General features: G+C 36.6%; 1 protein-coding gene across 1 annotated transcript in view; it reads right to left on the bottom strand.

Moving 5' to 3' along the window:
- Positions 1 to 10,721: 10,721 nt before the first annotated feature.
- The window catches only part of UNC5C (unc-5 netrin receptor C), a 346,592-nt gene continuing 336,633 nt past the window's right edge, over positions 10,722 to 20,680 (bottom strand). Inside the window, exons 15-19 of the mRNA XM_063458624.1 lie at positions 20,277 to 20,426; positions 18,594 to 18,758; positions 12,401 to 12,582; positions 10,999 to 12,219; positions 10,722 to 10,924 (exon numbers count right to left, since the gene is read on the bottom strand). Of these exons, the coding sequence (XP_063314694.1) occupies positions 12,054 to 12,219; positions 12,401 to 12,582; positions 18,594 to 18,758; positions 20,277 to 20,426 (663 nt within the window). The 3' untranslated portion in view covers positions 10,722 to 10,924; positions 10,999 to 12,053. The remainder of the gene's footprint in view (positions 10,925 to 10,998; positions 12,220 to 12,400; positions 12,583 to 18,593; positions 18,759 to 20,276; positions 20,427 to 20,680) is intronic.

Below are 20,680 nucleotides of genomic sequence, written 5' to 3'. Positions count from 1 at the left end.
CTGGAACAATGGAGGTAAACATAATCACACACAGGATAGAATTATTTAAGCTGATTGTGTAGTATTCACGATTAAATTTTGATCTAGAAATACCGTCTACACTACCGAAAGATTGAACGTGTCATCTAATTGCTTGCATTGGATCAGTGCAATGAAATCCAATTTCAGATATAAAATATTAATCATGACCTTATAATATGTAAAGCTGTAATAGATATAACAATGAGCAGACAGGGTTTGATGGGAATATTCAGAACAGCGTTTTTTTCCCATTTTTGATCGAGCAGGGCTAGAACATAACTTGAGATAAAATGATAATTCACAAAAGCACCATATTACAAATGGAATGTTAGATAACTGGTAATAGGTATGTTACAACAGTCTGAAATATCATGAAATATGCAAAAAGCACAAACACTGAAACCTAATAAGTGGTTTGTAAGGAGTTAGATGCAAGATTGGACAGCTGGCTCTAGCCTGCCATAATGCTTATGACATATTATTTTCCAAAGCGAGCGTGATTATGGCAGACAAAAATTAAACTGATACCAGAAAATTACAGTTAAGCTTTAAGCTCACAAATAAGTACAAAATGCAGTTTTAATTCATTTTAGTAAGTTCCAGGAGAATTGCAAACTTATTGTAAAAACTGTAGATTGTGTGATCCATTTCCTATGATGTTGAGATATATACGGTAGTTCACAGTATGGTGAGACCCATTGAACAGACTCAGCAGGACTGATGTATTATAATTCAAAATATGTAATATAGCATTGTTACAAACTATACTATTTCCAAGTATGTAATAGCATTACCACAGACAGTAATAAATCCAAATATGTGATCTAACATAAAACAAGTCAAAAGTGTTATATAATATAGTTACAGATTGATAAAGATATCAATATGTATAATATATAACGGTTATAAACAGCTTACAATAGATCACATTTATAATATAGTATGGCTAAAAGCAAACAGTGCAAGAAATACATATGTGCACTTTGAGGCAGACTGAGCACAGGTCCACCAATAGTAGGGACTTCGTAACTGAGCTCCCACCTACCTACCCTCAAGATATTTAACCTTAGCAATCAAATCGTGTTTGACTGGGAAGTTTAGGAAATAGTTTGGGAAACAGAGAGAGGTCATGGTGTTATGTTGTTTTTTAATTCCTCTCCACATATAACTTCCACCATAAGCGAGACAGTTTTATTGAAGCAGCTAAACAGAGATAGAAATTGCATGCAGACCACTGACAGAAAAATACATTTAAGAAGCTGATTAGGGAAACACCAAAAAGGGGAAGAATGTGTTATTGGGGGAAGAGACAACAAAGGGGTACAGGAGATGCTGAAAGGGGAAAATACCATATTGGGGGAGAGACATGAAAAAAACATGCATGAAGAAGGACATAGGCAAGAGAAACACTAAAGTCCACCAGTGTTATTGGGGAAAGACACATGAACAAGGGGGGTAGGGAGAAGTACAAAAACAGAGAGGTATTAGGGAGAGACACAAATAAATGGTAGTATAGCTGCACAAATAAAGGGGGTCGTAGAGAGAGACACTAAGAAAAGGGGAAGATATTTTTGAGAAATACACTTGGAAAAGGCGTATAGAATACAATGGACATGGAAGGGCCTAACTTTGGTTACAGGCTCAGAGTGCTGTCTGTCTGTCCCTGTGTGAAATATAGCATGGATAATTCTCCAAAGGCTGCAATAATTCCAGATCTGTAAACTAGCATGAGTAGATACAAACTATGAAATAAATCCCTATGTGCAGCATAGCATATAATTAAAGGCAAACGACTTAACGCATCTGTGTAATAAAGCATGGTGCTCTTGCTAGGATGTGGTTTGCTTTGCAGAACACTTCAAATATACACTCTTTCCTTTCCTTTTTTTTTTTTTCCTTAGGTGTATACTAGTGTGTGCCATATATAGTGTCAATGCTATTTTCCTAAGGGTGGTTACTAAGAAAGCAATTTCATGCATGAAATGTGTTTGCAGATGATATCATATGGAGGAAAACATGATCTAAAAGAAACACGAAGTTGCCAAATGTCTTTATGCATACTGATATGTCCGAATAGCACTGTGTGTTTTGGGCATGATTTGGCAAATGTAAAATTCTTACTTACAATGTTTTATTTAAACATGAAAGAAAAGAGTCTGATGGAAAAATCTCCTTAGTAATACCGTATTATTATTATTATCATTTTGATGAATGATTTTGACAAAATATATTTTGGACATACCAATGTATTGTCACAGGGTCGCCATTGGTTCCCAAATTGCTGATCCTATAGAGTGTAATCTTTGTTAAGAAATGTTTATCTGTATTTTAAACTCAAAGGAGAACAAGGCTGATATAATTGGAGCACATTACACCTCCAGAAGCAGGCCTCAGCCTCTACTACTAGATACAATACTTTGCTATGAGATAGTACATTTACTACAGTGCTCTGTCTTCTGTATTCATCTTGGATTGTCTTTAACATTCTGGTGAAAATGATTGCCGTTTCGTAATATTTTACTCTCTGTGTCAATTAGGTTCAAGTACACACTTATTTTTTTTATTTTTTTTAGATATACAGGACATATACCATTAAAGAAACAATGATAGCTTTATTAGTATGCAGGTCACTAGAAATATACATTGTGTCCAACTATACTAATCTACTTATATACGAACCACTTTGTTATCCATTTACTCCTTACATTGCTGGTGGTAATCGATTAATTGATCAAATGTTTTATGGGACTGGATTAAAGGAGTTTACCTTGGCTTCTAAAGATATTGTAACTTTTAAAATCTTAAATTCACTCTTTAGTCGCTAACTGACTATGTATGTTTGCATGTGGTGATAGATAGAAAAGTCCTTTTTTTTAAATACTATTATATTTTTGTGGAATCTGAAGTCAGTAAATTGTCTAACTTCGTTATATGTCAGGGCTTTTTCTAAAGGTCAGATGCTACCTGTAAAAATGTATGTACAGAACCAGATGTTGCAATGTCCAACTAACCATAAAGATTTGTTTTATGAAAAAATATATTTAAAATTCTTTATATTTAAAAATCATTTTGTTGCCTTTATTTTTGCTATACAAATCTGTTTCCATTAGTAGTACACCAAATGACTTTAATCAGGATTAAAAGGGGCACATTAAGCACTATAACCACCAAAGCCCACTGTAAAGACACCTCCCTGGACTGACAAGGAAGGGGGGACATGACTGCGGCTAGGATAAGGAGTCTTAAAGGAAGAGGAGAGGGGAGGGGGATATATGGATACATAGTTGCTAAGATGGAAGACAGTTATAAGGACAGTGAGGGGAGGGGACTTACCAGTCAGCTCTTGGAAGTGCAGGGATCCTGACTTTCCCGCCCTCCCGCCCTTAGGACATTTGGTTATTGAAGGAATGTGGGTTTTGTTTCTGGTGCTTGTTGTTGGTTGTCTTTTCTTGTTTTGTCACAGCACGCGGGAGTCCTGGCCAGCGCAGGCAGAACTGATGGAGTTGCCGAGGAGGCTTGGGGAGTCGCAGCCTGTTGGGAGCTGATGGCGGAGGCAGGCTGCTCATGGACTCATGGTTTGTGGGGATAGACCTGTCTGTTGGGCAATCACCCCAACAGCTGACAGTATTTATGTTGCTGGCATGGAAAAATTAAATAAAGCTGTGGCCGATGCCCTTACCCAACTTTATACGGTCTCTGTGTGTCATTGGGAAAGGGGGGCACCGGGTGGGTGGTACAGTCATCTAGACAGCAGTCATGATTATAGTTCTTGGAGTCCTGTGGTGCCATTCCAAGGTAAAAAAAAAAAAAAAAAAACATTTTAAAATGGTTTGACACTTTCCTGGGTCCCCTAAGTGTCTGCTGTCTTTACAGTTCCCATTATTGCCGTTAAGTTTGCATTATGAGAAAATGCTTCTGAACATTAGACTCTAGTTTTGTACACAGTCTTTACACTTGTCATTTTGAGCTTTCCAGTTGCCTGGTAACTGATACACTCAGTAATTTATGTGCTTGGTTAGTTTACAAGTGTATTATTTTGACCTTGTGCAGCATGACCATATTGCTTTTGCATCTCCTATAGTCCCTATTTATAGTAAATGTATATTTGAAACAAGTGTTCATTAGGTTGACCAATACCAGGTTGCCATAGGAACACACCGGATCTACTGGATGTCATGCACTATCCAGACCTAGTCCTCCATGCAATGCTCTGGATGTTTTTTGAGGTATGATGTAGGTTTAGAGGTTACTGGACATCACACGTTCTCCAGACCTGGTCCTCCATGCAATGCTCTGGATGTTTTTGAGGTATGAGGTAGGTTTAGAGGTTACTGGACATCACACGTTCTCCAAACCTGAGCCTCCATGCAATGCTCTGGATGTTTTTGAGGTATGAGGTAGGTTTAGAGGTTACTGGACCTCACACGTTCTCCAGACCTGGGCCTCCATGCAATGCTCTGGATGTATTTAAGGTATGAGGTAGGTTTAGAGGTTACTGGACATCACACGTTCTCCAGACCTGGGCCTCCATGCAAAGCTCTGGGTGTTTTGGAGGTATGAGGAAGGTGGTTTACCAGCATTATTTGGTCTGGTGGTGGTCTACATATACCGCTTAAGTCACTTGTTCACTTGGTGGCTCTGTACATTGAGAAAGTGTGATCTGCCTGACTCATTTGTACTTTTTGTGTTTAATAAATGCAATAGTCCACTTATAATATAAATGTTGTGCCTAGTGTTTTTCTTTTTCTGTTTATTGGTTACTCCATGTACACTGATAAGGTAAACAATGTTCCGAACTCATAGGAGTATTGGGTTATTGTTTTTCTTACTTCATAGGTAACCCAGTCACCTACTTTATTAACTTTTTTGTATGCATTTTCGGTTTTCTGTGATATTACTAAAGTAGAAGATCCCATTCTGCTTTAGCAGTATCAATTTTATACCAATTAGGTTATCAATGGCTGAAAATGTTAGCTGACACTTTCAGTCAATGAATGCTGTTTATAAAGTTGGGCAACATTGATAGATAAAACTTCCACTTTAGCAATATCACAGAAGATTGGAAGACTATGGATGCCTAACGGACCCAGGTGCGTTTCAAACAGTTTATAAAGGTCTTGAATCTTTACAATAGGATGGCACCTAGGGACTTCGGAGTCATAATCTATCTGGAAATATAGTAGAATAGCTATTTTTAAAATTGTCGTATTTCAATGTATCTTGAATTAACCACTTGAATATACGCATTAATAAAACTAAGACAAATAAAATGAACAAAATAAACACTAGACAGGAAGTTGTCAGTTGCTTATAAATATAATTTATTACCAGTTTAGAAAACTTTTTTTTTTATTACACTTTGTACATGTTCCGTTAACAGAATAAATGCAGGCATTTACAAACATAGTGAAGGAGAAAAAAAGTCTGGAGTGAAGGGGAGGAAAATAATAGTCACAACCAAACCAGTAAACTACATCTCCACTGTACAGAAATACAAAGAATGCAACTGATAGCATTTCTTTCTCGGTACAATTTTAGAAAAATGAATTGCATAGTAAATACAGCTGGAGGGCAATAAAAAGAAAAAAATCAACATAGTTTTTTTGTTTCGGTATACCATTATAGCCAAAATAACGATTTTGCAGCAATACTGCATTAGTTTATATACTTAAGAAAAATGAAATGCTTCTGAGGCCCATGTTTGGTCATTTACATCTACAAACCATTTTAACATCTTAACCAGTCCTCAAGAGAGATATGATTAAAAGTAAGTTTCAACATGAGCATAGGTACGAAGGAAGTGATAGAGGCAACTGTCACCTCACCACCAAAAAAGGAACCATAAGTCAAAACATGAAGCGGGTTTGCACTACCTGAGCATTGTAAAACTCATAATCTACAACAGCTGGAGGACCAATGGCTGTGGTGGCAGTATGTTTCATCACTGTGTTCCTCACACGTATTAAGCTTTTTGTCCATCATTTCTTGTGAAGAGCATCTTAGTTCAACTACATCTTTCCCCCCTTAAGATTTAATACATTTCAAAAGAGTTGCCTAATTTTACAACCAAATGCAAAAATGTGTTTATTAATATGTTACACATATCCTTATTTTTTTATTATTATTTTTATTCCTCCCTTCCTAAGACGTGTGGTAAAAACCAGTCACCTCACATTCTCTATCCAGTATGAAAAATCCAATACCGTATTATCTATTTATTACCTGACTTGTGATCAGAAAGAAGGTGTTCCTGTCCCACAGTTGACTTCAAAGGGGGCCAGTATAAAGTCCACTTTAAAAAAAAAATATATATATTTTTCTTTAAATTATTTTCTTGCAATGTGAGATATTGAAGAAAGCTTTAAATTATTCTGTATTGACCCAATCTCCTGTGCCCAAGGAATGTTTAGTTACTAACAGTCAAACTTTGACTATGTTCTCATTATCAAGTGTAGTCACCTGTCACATGCTTTCAGTATAAATTTTCTATGCATGGTTCTGGAGATATATATATATATATATATATCAATAGATGAAGTATGTAGGCTGCACTCTCTGACTTTAAATTTCAAATTCAACGTTTTCGGTCCACGCAGGGACCTTCATCAGGATCAAGTGACTCCTGCTTCTAGATCCCTAAAAGGATTTGCACCCAGCAACTACACCACTGCAAAAAAAGCAGTAGGTCATTTAAGCGTGAGTGCAAGGATTTTCATTGTTAATATATAGATAGATATGAATTACAAGGTACATTCACTCTTGTTTTATAAAATAAACAAAAAAAATTACACTAGAATTATTGTAAAATGTTTGTTTTACCCTTTCAATGCTGATATTTGCAATTCTACTACAATTATGTTTTTTGTTATTTTACACGGTACTACAGAATTAATAGTATATATTCACAATGAAAAAGTTAATTACATTTTACTTAAAAATGTAAATTAATGAGAAAAAATGGAAAATATGTGACATGTTCAGTAAAGTTGAAAGCAAATGCAAAATGGGTTTAGTAAGGAGTGAATATACCTTTAATGAATGCTTTAAATTAATGAGTGCAATTAATAAGACTGAGAGCATACTATGATTCTATTACTTTATCATGTCACAAAGCATTGATCATTCTGTAATTTTATGAACTTGGAGAGCATCTTCTACAATCAGTTAACTGCCCCATTAAATATCCTAATGAGTGACTAGATGGATATGAGCCTTCTCTGCGCTAAGCTAAGAATGGCTCTAGATGACAAATACCTGAAAATACTTTAATTGTTCAAGGTAGCATTCAGAGCCTCTGTAAAGAATCAGAGGATTGATCTGTACTAGAAGATACACGGAGATATGAATATTTTTTATATATGTGTGTGTGTGTGTATATATATATATATATATACACACACACACACACACACACAATTAGACAAAAAGATTGTTAGGAAAAACAAATTCAATTGAAAAATAAGGTTTTATAGCTGTGCTGGTATAGAGGATTGGATTTAATTAGAAGAGATAAACAACTTAATAGCTATTCTCTTACTGATATCTATAGGACAATTGCTATTATCTTACCAGAAATATGCCTTTTTTAGCCCACAATGCGCAAGCGAACAATGAAAGAGAAGGCTATTTTCCAATTCTAAAAATATTTGCATTCAAAGACATATGCTAACAAGCAAACTTTTTAATATACACACACACAATTAAAATAATGGCTAAAAACTATAAAAAAATAAATTTTTAAAAAGGAAAATATTAAAATAAAAGTTCTAAAATAATAAAATTAAAAGCACGCACAAAATATTATGGTTATATTGCCCCGATTGGGACCTGAAAATAAGTTTCAAACAAGCAACTGGACGCTAAGCAAGTGCATAGGCAACATATAGCTGTGTTTTAATGCAGAATATTAAGGAAATAATATAACATACTCGCTGTAACAACATACTTGCTATAATGTCTTTTTCTTACATTGCAAACCATACTTTTTCTCCCACAAAAAAAATGAAACCACTTGCAATAGTATTTGAGAGGCACAGTGTTTCCCCACAAGCTCCCCTGATTGTATAAAAAGCGCATAGAAAAACATTGCAATTTGCTCAGGATAACACTAGAGGGCAGCCTATGAAAAGCATCTCAATACAATACACAACTTGAAAACTAACTCCCTACATATTACTGAGTTCACAGTCTTTGAACAAATACCAGTTGTTCTTAATGAGTTCATTTGTACTAGTATTACATATTTAGGACTCCAGCGAATAAGTTAGCAAATGGACTGTGCGCCAGGCAGTGTAACAAATATAATTTCAATTCCAATACTGGAGAGCCCAAGCGCTGCGTGATTTTTTTATTTTGTTTTGTTTGTTTTATATCCATATTGATTATTTTCCCTTTTTGCTACGCAGCCAGACATTATTTTTGGTTGCCTAGAGAGATATTTTAATGGTTTTATATGAGATAACAATTCTATTGAACATTACTACTGGACAATGGTGTATTCTGTCTCTTAAATAACCCAAAAGCGATGTGGCACATAAAACTCTAGATATCTGGGGAATTGGAGCTTTAACACTTCAGTTCAGCTCATTTGGCAATCAATGATTGCCAGGCAGTCATTAGAATATAAACCAACCACCACCCTAACCTCTTTTTTAACCCAATCAGTGACAGACTGGGTTTGTCTGGACTACTTCCTTAGCACTGCAAGGGTTTTTAGCCCCTTTAAAGACCAACAATTGAGTGATTTCATCATAACAATCTGTATCCTATAACAAAATGTTATGCCCCAATCAGACATAAACAGTAGTAATGTATAGTGTTGCCATTGTTAAAAAAAAAAAAAAAAAAGCAGGACATGTTATATTGGATTGTGATGCAGGCATGGAATATCAGTAGACGGTCATTAAGGGGTAAAGTAGAAAAAAATGATAAGATATCTGTAAAGAGAATGCAAAGCTTGCTGTTTTTTTGACATGCCTGTTTTTTTTTTTTTTTTTAACAATTGCATGACAAAGGGTTCCATTATCGGCATACAATGTATTGATGGAAAGTAAAAAGTACATTTTTAAAAACCATGGCAGGACTAGTTTGAAAATGTGCTTGATGGTCAAACTATTAGAGCTGCTAATGGGTTGCTTTTGCTTGATTTTCCTATACCTTTGCAGAAATTTACTGCAATAGTTTACTAGAATATCAATTCCACACGGGGGAATTTGTTTTTTGAACTTTTCTCCCCCATTAAACAGCTGTAATTTCTGAAACCTGAGTACACCCAGTCTCCAACCCTAATTATTTATTGAACAGCAGTCCTCATTATTGATTTACTGGGGTTCTAAAATGTTTCTCAACCTTCTTTCACTCAAATAGTTAAAGTTAGCATCCAGCCTTTTTGCATCCCGCTGTTTAGCTTTCTTTTATCTAAAGATACCTGCCATCTGATGGGATTTTATTTATTAATGTATCAACCACATGCAAAATTAGGCCTATACAAATAAACCATTTGAAATCTAATGGTAAGTTTTTTTTATTCTTCATTGATTTGTAATATGTTTATTTTTTTAATTAGCAGTTATCCCTGTTCACGTCCCTTCTTTTTAAGCAAGGATAATGTGAGTATGCTGCTGTTGCCAGTAGACTTGTGCACAAATCCCTTTCAGCTGTGTTGAACGAATCAAATGCCTGTTAATCTATGGATGAACAATCGATAAATAATTCCGAACTAATCGATTTGTTTTGCATTTGTTTGTGATTCCCTCAACGCAGTGGAAAGGGATTTGCACACAAATCTAATTGCCAGCTACTTATATAACATCAGTGATTGCTAGTTTATCAAATATTTGATATTCCAGTAAACAACACTAAAGGGGTTCAGAAGGCATCTACACACATCAGGTAATGCCTTTCCTGTAAACTATATGTGACAAAACTGACAAAGGATTACAGGAAAAACATGGTGGACTTTGTAGCCGTGAGCAACTACTTTACTCAGAGAGGTGACACTCAAAATGGAAAAATATCTTGATGCATTTACGGTGGACTTTAAACACAAAGAAGATGAAAGATAAAACAATATTCTGGAGCAGAGTGCTAAATACAAAGTCCCCATTAAACCATTGCTTCTCAACATTTTGTTTTGCTCCAGGATATCCCCCTTTTTATAGAGTTTATACTGTTTAGTACCAACGGCATTTTCTATAATAAAACAAACCATGAAGTCAAAATTTGAACTGCTCTAGAACCACAGAATGAATTGTTATTGCACAAAACACAGAGTTGGCAACTGTTGCAAGAACACATCTGTCATTCTAATTTGGTTATTTAGGCCTACATTTTGTTTTGGTTGTTAACAGAAAACAATTCACAGTTTAGCGAATTAACTATTTGGCTTTAAAAAAAAAATAACAAAAATCATCTATTCTTGGGTCTAGCACGTGTTTTAATTACTTGTAAATCTGTATGTCACAACTGTAGATTATCCTGTACTATCCTAGTAGAGGCTTACACTGGCCTACACTCCACCCCTTAAATTCCAAAATCATCTCAGCAAGTCCCCCCCCCTCCCCTATAAAAATATACAAAACTAGAATAAATCACTGAAATATCATGAGTTACAAAGGGATAAGGGTGTTTACTAGTAAAAGGTAGATTCTAACAATACCATCCATTGTAAAAGAGAAAACAAGTCATGTGTGTTAACACTGATGTGTCTGTTTAAGACACCAAATTAAATTTGTTTTCTGATTCCAACTCTTGTTATGATTTCGGTTTATGATTTCACTTATAAAAAAATAACCCTGGTCTTTCCAATAATGTTAACTGATAAATCTTTGCCACCTTAAGATTTAAACTAGAGGTGGCAGAAAGATAGAAAACTAGCTGTTGTGGAACGAAATTTCCCATGATGCTTTACTAGACACTGTAGGCACTCTAAATGCTTAATTTTGTTCAAGTGGTTATAGTGTCTGGAATCCCTTGTACTATATTTCCTTTCAGTTTGAATCTGTTTTCAAATTTTAATGCTAAAGATTAACAGCCCGTCTCTGCTGCTTGGGCTAATGAGGAAGCATTACTTTGAGCAGTAATGCGTGCTTGTGATTTATAGACCGTGTCAGATGACCAATTTCAGCCTATCACAAGTCCCATTGTTGGTATGAATTGGTATGGCTAGAAAAAAGTCTGTTATCTCTGCCTTAGACATACCTCTAGCTGGGGACAGTTTTTAGTGGCCAGGTATCTTCAATCAGTGTTGACAAAATGATTTAACACTGAAGGGAGGGATAGTGGAATTGACTCCAGGCACTATAACCAATTCAATGAGATAAAATGGTTAAAGTGCCTACAGTGTCCCTTGACGTGCTACAACAGTTAGAAATCTGGCTTACGTTTTGACCATCCCTTACTTAAGAATATTGTAGTTCAAGATGAACACACTAAGCTGCATTTCAGAGATCTGGTACAGAGAATCAGGAAATGGGAGGGGTATGTAAGTTGATGATTGGTGTAGTAATCAGTGCTCCATAATCTCTCTGGGGGAAAAAATCTCTCTTCTTATTCTCCCAAGGGGCACATCATTTACACTCAAATGGCTTACACAAAATATAAATAATCATGGGATAGTATCAATAATCCCTGTCCATTATTGGATGTAAACAAAGTCCATTGGATCTGGGATTGTAAGGAAAGTTTATCCATGTAGCTGGATAGCAATAATATGCGTTTCCTAGGAAACTGTAAAATCCTGTACCTAGCCATGTATAGTCACACTGAATGATCAGGTTGGTGTATAATATTCAAGATACAGCTTTGCATGGTATTTTGTTAGCTTTGTTTGTTTTTTTTGTCTCTTTTTAATTTTTGTGTTCCTATACAAGAAATATTTCTAACAAAGTCTTTTTTTTTTAGTATAACAAGTGAAACTCATTGGTCATTATTCTTATGTAGAATGTTCCTTTTTGTTTTTATCTTGTTGCAAATTTCTGAAGATGTTGTGGTGGTGAGCTCCTCAGTTTCATTTAGCAGAAAGGCTGAACCATTCAGTATTTTTTTTCTGCTGTCAAAGATACCACAGTTTCATGTCTGCCCATTTCTTCCAAGACCGCAGCCAGGGTACTGAGACTTCCATCAGGATAATTCTGGGATTCCCAGAGATCTAAGATCACTCCGGTGGGACTGGGTTTCGTAGCAAAGTAATTAAGATACCTGAAAAGGTAAGAGGATGTGTCAGTAAATTTCAGACAGAAATGTCATTTATTCTATATTTACTTTTTCTTTATCCTCCAGGTGCCTGTAAGTCTCTATGAGGCACCCAGTGAATTTGGGCATTAAATAAAAACAGAGGTAAAAACGTCATTTTCTTCACTCCTTTGATCAGTTCCCATACCTGTCTAAGTTAAGCTTGTGAGCCAATATCCTCCAGTCATGTCCCCGAGTCTGAGGGGCATCGAGGCTGCTGCAGAGTTTCTGCCGAATAGTCAGAGGAATGCTGAAAGCACTTGGTCCTACAATGGTCGTAATGGTACTTGCTGAATCCATGAGAGGTAAATCAATGATGCAGCTAGGCTCCTGCACAAAGAACATCAAAGTAATCATTTATATTGAACATTTTTTCCTTATATGAACTATTGCACACATTTTTATTTCAACTCTATTGAAACGCTAGGATTACATTTAAATACCCTGTGCTTACTTACATCACATTTCTACTGTGCTGAAAGAGACCAACATAGTTATAGTTTACATAACATAAATCACAGATATATTGGTCTCTGAAGATCTTTGGCCCTACTGAAGAACAAAGACCTTTCTCAATCAGAAAATGTTCAAATTGTTTAGAAGGCAACATGTGTCTGTGCATAAATAAACATTGTCTAACAGCAGTTAATTCTCTAAAAAGTATGTATACAAGTTTTGCTAACTGTTAGCGTCAATTGCCTGTCCTACGCTATCTCAAAGTGTACCTTCCAACAAGACCCTTCTTAACCTTTTTTAACAAACTAGAGAATTGAACAATAAGAATACCACAGCATGCTCATGAGGCTCAAACCCACTAAATGAACTAAAATAATGTAGGTGCAGAGTTTTCCTTTAAGTTAACTCATATCTTCTCAGTGGGACTGATTGCAGTTTTGCTTCAAAGATCTGCGCTATACTTCTTTCAAATGCATGTCTAAATTCCATTGATATCTACTATGTACCAGGTAATAAGATGCTTGGGCTAATAACCCAAAATTTCTGGGCATTCTGGAAGCTTAAAGAAATATTAAGATAAAGTCGTTCCTACACTGTTTGAAGTCTAGCATTTATACACAACTGTCTAAAACAAACACAGTTAAATGAATGTAACGCATGACAAGTTGACTTTAACAAGTGCAGGACAATATTTTCTTTTTTAGAGCAGTCAAATTTAGCACAGATGCATTTTATACAAAAATAAAATACAACAGGCTTTATTTATCAAACAAAAAATGTATGATATTCTGGTGCTGAATAGTCTCAATCACAATGCAAATCAAAAGAATGATTCTCAATATTTAGCACTATGGAGTTGAGAACATTTGATTAATTATGTGATATGTTCAGTTGAACAAGATAGATAGATGTTTGGGCTTTAAATATATCTTTCATGACTGTCACAACAAAATGGGATTTACCTAAAAGCCATACAAATTTGGATTTACCTAAATACAGTAAACTAGGGGGTCTAGTCACTAAACGTTTAGTTGCCGCAAGTTGACAAATAATTTTCAATCTGTCCACGTTGTATTGATTGTACTATTTGACCTGTGTTGTTTTTTTTTCCCATCAATTTATCAAGTTTATCAATTCATCATAACTTACAATTTAGTAAACAGACCCCATTTAAAGGAAATTAAATATATAAGATTAGTAAAAGCAAAACAGAGTTTATTCATGCATGATCAGTAGGAATATTTAAGAAAATGAACCATATCATTGCTAGATAGAATACAAAACATTATTCATTATTAAAGACATAAAACAATGCTTTTAAATAGAATACAAATAAAGTTGTTATGTGACATCTCGAAATATGGATGGAATATGGAGGGACAGTTTCTTATAGAAATATTATTCCTGTTTTTCTTTTTTATAGCAACTTACATTTGTTCCTCACTAAATAGATAACCAATGTATTTGGAGCTTGCTTTTATGTCTAACCATTACATAATATGTATAACAAAAAGCTATGTGTATAAAAAAATCACTAAACATAAACCAAAGATATTGCCAGGTTTGAGAGCCTTTCTAATGACATCGGGAAGTACTCAAAGATGAAATAATCTTTTCTAAATACAGTAGTACTGGAATAATAAATTGCTGCATGAAATACAGTCCAATATTAGACGTTACAGCTTTCTTTTGGCACATTATCTTCTGTCAGCCATTTTGTTTTCACTCCAGGGACATTTATCATGCATTCCTACCAGACTGCATATTCTAGTAAGGAATCAGTACAAGTCCCTGAAGTAAAAAGTAATAAGGTTCAGATGAAGATATTCTGGAATATCACATTCCCTTCTTCAGGTTTAAGAAGGCCTGAAAGCTTGTAAGTAATGTCATTAACTGACCAAGAAAGAGATCAGGTTTACATAGAAAATGGTGGGTTGTGTTTTAAATTAAGCTCAAGTAAATGCAATGAACACCAGGTGGACTGCAGGAGTGCATATTACACAAGTATAATGTAACATACAGGAATCAGTTTATATATTATATAGACAGAGGTTATTGGGTACTCCCATGGCAGTCTACATCCAGCAAGTGTACATCATTTATCTGCTCTCTTTGCAAATAACAAATTATTATGAACTCTGGTAAAATAACCAATATTACAAAGAGTCAGATGTCAAGTTGCGTTCCCCAACAGAGCTCTGAGAATGTGGAAAAATATTCCTGAAATCATAACATTTCCCAACAGACAGCCTTAAAAATATGACTATTGTACAATAAAAACCAAAGGAAAAAAAAAAGTTAGGTGTGCACTCTTCAAAATCCCTAAGTACATTTAAATAACTGAAGGTTTTTTTAGTATGCCATTAGAGTGCAAGCTCACCTGCCACATCAAGGCTAAAGCTTTTGGGTAGGTCCTACTCTAACAATTCACCTTTCTGTTTTCAGCTACAATGCAACATCTCTAATAAGACAGAGAGGGGTATTTTTCTAAACCCCTGCATACTTATTAACCCTTAACTGCTTCACCCCAGTACTCATGTATACAAAATTGCCAGAGTATGCATTCATATACACGATTTGCATAATTGCGAAAACAATTATTTTATTGCAAAGTCTACCTTTTGTAAGTCCTAAAAGTCACAGCTCAATGGCACTAAAAGCCACGAAGCTGTGACCTTCAGAAGCTGAATACAGAGACTGACTCTCTGTAGCAGCTCTTCTCCTCGGAGCTGCTACATTTCCTGACAGGAGCAAGAGAGTGGACAGAAGGCAGCAGCAGCAGCAGACTCTCTCCTCCAATTTCATATTGACCTTAGAATGATGCTGTCCAGAAGAGAGAGGTGCCTGTCCTCTATTCATGTGTAAGCTGATAATGCTGCCTGGTAGGAAGAGAGCTACAGTCTGGTGGAGTGAGGGGCCCTCAGGTCCTCTGAGCTGGGTAATAATGCTGTGAGGCAGATGGACTGACAGACCTTGTGTTGTCCTCTTTCTGGTTTCACAGGGAGCAAAGTAAGGGACAGTCACTCTCCAGAAGATACAGGTAATTGGAGGGTGGTTGAGGATGGTAGGGAGCTAGCACTGTGTGCTTTAAATCCTATCAGCAGTCACCAGACTCTAGCATATTCTCCCCTGCTCCATTACTACAAATCACATCAGAGCAGGGAAGCAGCATGTGCACACTAACACAACTACACTACCACGGCATATATCTGACATGGTGTGTGTCTGCCAGCATGTAAAAGTGTGTATGTGTTACTGACGGTGTGAGTGAGAGTGTATGTCTGTCAGCATGTGTGTATGTGTCTGACAGGTTGTTGTTTTTTTGGTGTCTGTGTGAGTGTGTATACATGTAACTGACCTTGTGTGCCAGAGAATGTGAGTCTGTGTGTGGCAGTGAAGATGAATGCGCGCATGAATATGTGTATGTGTATCCGTGTATCAGAGTGTGTATGTACGTGAATGCATGAGTGTATGAGGGTCATATGGTATTGTGAATTGTTGGTATAGGACTTGCGTAAGAGGTTTTGCCTTGACATAGCAGGTAAGCTTACACCTTGATGGCAATTGGAGTGATATTTTAATGTGCAAAGGGATTTTGGATAGTATGCAAGTATTTTTTTTTTACTTATCCTTAAAAACATGCCTTGTTTTATCTTCAGCTATAGTTGCTCTTAATGCTTAACTAGCTCTGTCAACATAAATAGTATATATTATGCTATGTTTTAAAACTGCCTGTGCCTTGCGTTGAATTTGTTATGATCAGTAAAAAAATATATATATTTTTAAAAAGATCTCCATTTAACCTTAGACACAGCACATTTTCAATTAGGTCAAATAACCATTTACTATTTTCTGTGCAATGGAAATATATTGCATACAGCAAGAGTCTAGGACATACTTGTCCACACAAGTTAGACTTTGGACTGACAGTATATTGACTTGTTTAAAGTTGGGTATAATAACCAATCTGGAAAAAAATCTCCTAACTATTCAAGTCAATTATTGTGTAAGCTATGACTCCACTTGTTGACAACTGACTTACAACTGAACTAATAAGTGTAGAAAACAGCAGAATAATATGGTAATAATTTTGCACAGCGAATCGATATGCATTCTCGATTGCACTCTACCCCCTGGAGTGTTCAAGTTTAGAATAAAACTTGTTACTATTGCTAACTTTTTTTGTAGACAATGTACCTTCCAAAAGGAGCACTAAAGCTGTACAGCATGCATGGAAAATGTTTTTAAAGTGACACTACAGGCACAAGAGCCACTACAGCAAGCATGTCAAACAATGGACATCTTTGCGGCTTGGCGAGCCGCGAGTACATGCTTAGTGTTATAGCAGAGTAGGCACCTGCTTTCCCCACATTGCAGGTGCCTACTTTGCTAAAACTTACCCGGCTGGGGAGGATGGCCAGCGAGGGAGCTCAGTGTTCCTGCTCCTCACTGCTTCCTCTCGCCCGCTGTCTGTAGTGAAGCCGGGCGTCGGAATATGATGTCATATTCCGGCACCACTAAACCATGCGAGGGAGCAGTGAGGAGCAGATAGAAGATCCCCACTGGACCCCAGGGAATGCCCCACATCGGCTCCCAAAGGTAGGGAGCAATAAAGAAAATGATGTGTGTGCAAGACTGTGTAAATGTGTGTATCTGTCAGTCTGTGTCTGTCAGTGTGTATCAGTGAGTGTGTCTGTCTGTGTGTCTCTCAGTTACTGTGTGTGTCTGTCAGTGTCTGTGTGTGTGTGTCTGTCAGTGAGTGTCTATGTGCCTGTCAGTGAGTGTGTCCATCTGTGTGTCTGTCAGTGAGTGTGTCTGTCAGTGAGTGTGTGTGTCTGTCTGTTTTGGTCTGTCTGTCTGTGAGTGTGTGTCTGTCATTGTCTGTGTGTGTCTGTCAGTAAGTGTGTGTGTGTGTGTGTGTTGGTCAGTGTTGCATTGGCTGCGACTGGACAGTGGAGTACCTGGAGACCCTTTGGCACTTAGTGCAATGTTTACATTGCAGCTCTAAATCTGCCCCTACTGGTTGTCTGTCAGACAGCCACTGGGGGCGCTTCCGGAATCCTCACGGACCTCCAGTGTCAGATTTTCCCCATAGAAAAACATTGAATAATGCTTTCCTATGGGGAGGTCTAATGCGTGAACAGCCATTGCCATTGGCTGACACTGGCGGGGGACAAGCGTGGGCGGTACATTGGCACTGGATTCAGGTAAGTGGCTGAAGGGGTTTTAACACCTATTAACCCTATAGTGCCAGGAAAACAAAGACTATAGAATCCCTTTAAGTTAGTAGTGGTCCCTCTACTATAGATTATTAATACCTACCTCTCATACACAGGTGTGTGAGGGAGGTTATAGCATGTCTGCCTAGACATACCCTAATGTAGTATTTATTATACTTCCTGTCCCCTGTTTAGATTATTATGAGCACTTCTGAGTTTGTGGTAGCTTATGCCTTTGAAAAAAATCTCTGTATTCATCTATTTATCACTAGATAAACACAACTTAATTGTTTACCTATGTTGTAATTATTATTATTGAAGTCAAATTTAGATGGTAATTTTCACTGGTTGCACACTCAATAGTAATGTGCTGCAAACGTCTGTGCTCTCATACAGGGAAATTTACATTTAAAGTGTAAATTGCCAGGAATTTTAATGAATTTCAAAATTTAGGCCAAAATAGCTAAATTAGAAAAAAGTAAATTCTGCTTACATTTAAGCTATTTTGGCCTTTAATTGCGAATTGTTTCAAGCAACACGTCATAAACATTCTTTCCTGGCCATTGACCTATCAATCCCTGATCATCCCTATCCATAGCATTAATCTCATTTTTATTTAGGGTGTGTTTGTACATGCATGTGAATAAACACTGAACATACTGATACCTCTGAGGCAGTACAGTTTAGCTGAAAGATCTGTCCTTCTCCTTCGACCTGTCGGACACACAGTTTGCAGGCTAGATCCACCGTGCTAAGGCTGAAACGTTCCAGAGTGAAGGTGCAGTGAAGGTTCCTCTGGCATCCACTCCAGATCTGAGAAAATGGGATTTCCTGTTCCATACACAACAATATGCACATTACTACCTGGCAATAACAACGATATAAGTACCCCCACACAGAATGCAGTACGTTCTCATGCATATGATCATTTTGACCTTTAACCTTTTAACCAAATAAGCAACATTACCAACCACCACGTAACCCCGTCATTAAAAGGTTAATTGTGATGTGCTGGTAACAATGATTTTTCTAGCTGAAATAATGAACAGTTATTCTTTTCAGTGCAGTAACACAGTGGGAATATAACGTTCGGTAAGTACGCCTGTAAACAGAAGTGACTGCAGTAGCAGCTTCTTGGCAAGACCTCCTCCCCCTCACTCAACACAAGAAATCTGGGCGCCAGCACAACAGAAGCCACTAAGTGACAGACACAATGCCAATAAAAATACAACTTGTACTACAAGGGCCAGCTCTTGTTATTCACAAGGAGTCTGTCCCTCCGCAGTGGAAGCAATATTCTGCCTGTATTACTTTAGCACATTACGAGCACACGGTGAACGTCCCCTGGGAGAGATGGGATGTGCAGTAAAACCTGGTTAATGGAAGCTGAGAACGCTGAAGAGAAGTTGTTCAGCCTGCAGGCACTAAGAGAGATGCTGACCTAGCACTCTATCCAAATCATAGTGAGCTTCTGAAGTCTGAGATTGCTAAAGTCTTATCCAGATGTAAAAGCTATAACAGCTCTCGGTAGCCATGTTGTACTCAATATGGAACCCAGACTCACAAGACCTCACAAGGAAGGGTGCTAAAACCCCCACATCCACACACTTTGACACAAATAGTTGATTATACAGTTATTTAGTAAATATAGCAAATTTATATCCTCAAGTAAATATAACATCTTCACCTGTCAAGTTAATGTTTTTAAAAAGATATCTCAGTGTTGCTTAATTTTTTTTTTAATTTTTTTTTTTTTATGGGATCTAAGACACAATGCAGGGAATCCATGTCTACGTCAATTGGGGAATTTTTTTTCCTAAAGATGTACTTTTTTGATTTTTTTAGTGGATCAGTTGAAAGAAAATGTAAGATGCAGAAAGCAGCATAGATACACAGGCATGCAGGCATGTGTCATTCCACTGAGACAGTATCATATCATGACTAGCAATGAAATAATGTGTGATATTAAATCATCCCACATAGACCAGACCAGCTCCATACTGTGGTGGGTAGACGATAATATGAAATATAATGAATTAAAAAACAAAACAATAAACTGAACCAGGCAGATTGGGAGCCCTGCCAGCATCCTAAGCAATTGGTGATTTTTTTTTATACATAAACATAGAAATGTAAAACATATGTTCACATATTTTCTAATTTTTTATTAAAATACATGATAGACAGAGAACTGATAATCTGCGTATAGGTATTATTTCTGCAGCAAAATTGCACGTTAACATCACAATAAGTAAAGCAAGGTCACCCATCACTGCATTTTGGCCAACACCTTCAGCACAAATAGGAATGAAGAAAACCCCCTTTTTGCCACCCATTCAAATACTTTACCTGATATTTAGCTAGCAATTTGCTTTTCCAGAGTGAGTGCGCAATATCATGGATGGACAGGCGCAGGTTATGAGTACTTCCTTTAAAGTGAAGAGTCTTGGGCTCATCCAGCAATTGACCCCCTACTTTCCTCTCCTGTTGTATCACTTCCTGTTTTATCATAAACAAAACAAACCGGTTTTGTACTTTTCAAATTCATTAATATGTGCATGCTTAATATGTTATATCTTATTTAACTATACTCCATTCTTATTTCTAGAAATATATTAACACATTATACATGTTATGTTGAAAAAAACACAATGTTAAGGCCCCACCCCATTTATTTTCTTGTTCATAAAAAAGAAAGTGCTATGTTGGCATACATTTACAAGCATTTTTTTTTTTTTGGGGGGGGGGGGGGA

The sequence above is a fragment of the Pelobates fuscus genome, chromosome 6 (assembly GCF_036172605.1).
Source record: "Pelobates fuscus isolate aPelFus1 chromosome 6, aPelFus1.pri, whole genome shotgun sequence".
Taxonomy (NCBI): Eukaryota; Metazoa; Chordata; class Amphibia; order Anura; family Pelobatidae; genus Pelobates; species Pelobates fuscus.
This window is presented reverse-complemented; position numbering and strand designations above follow the sequence as displayed.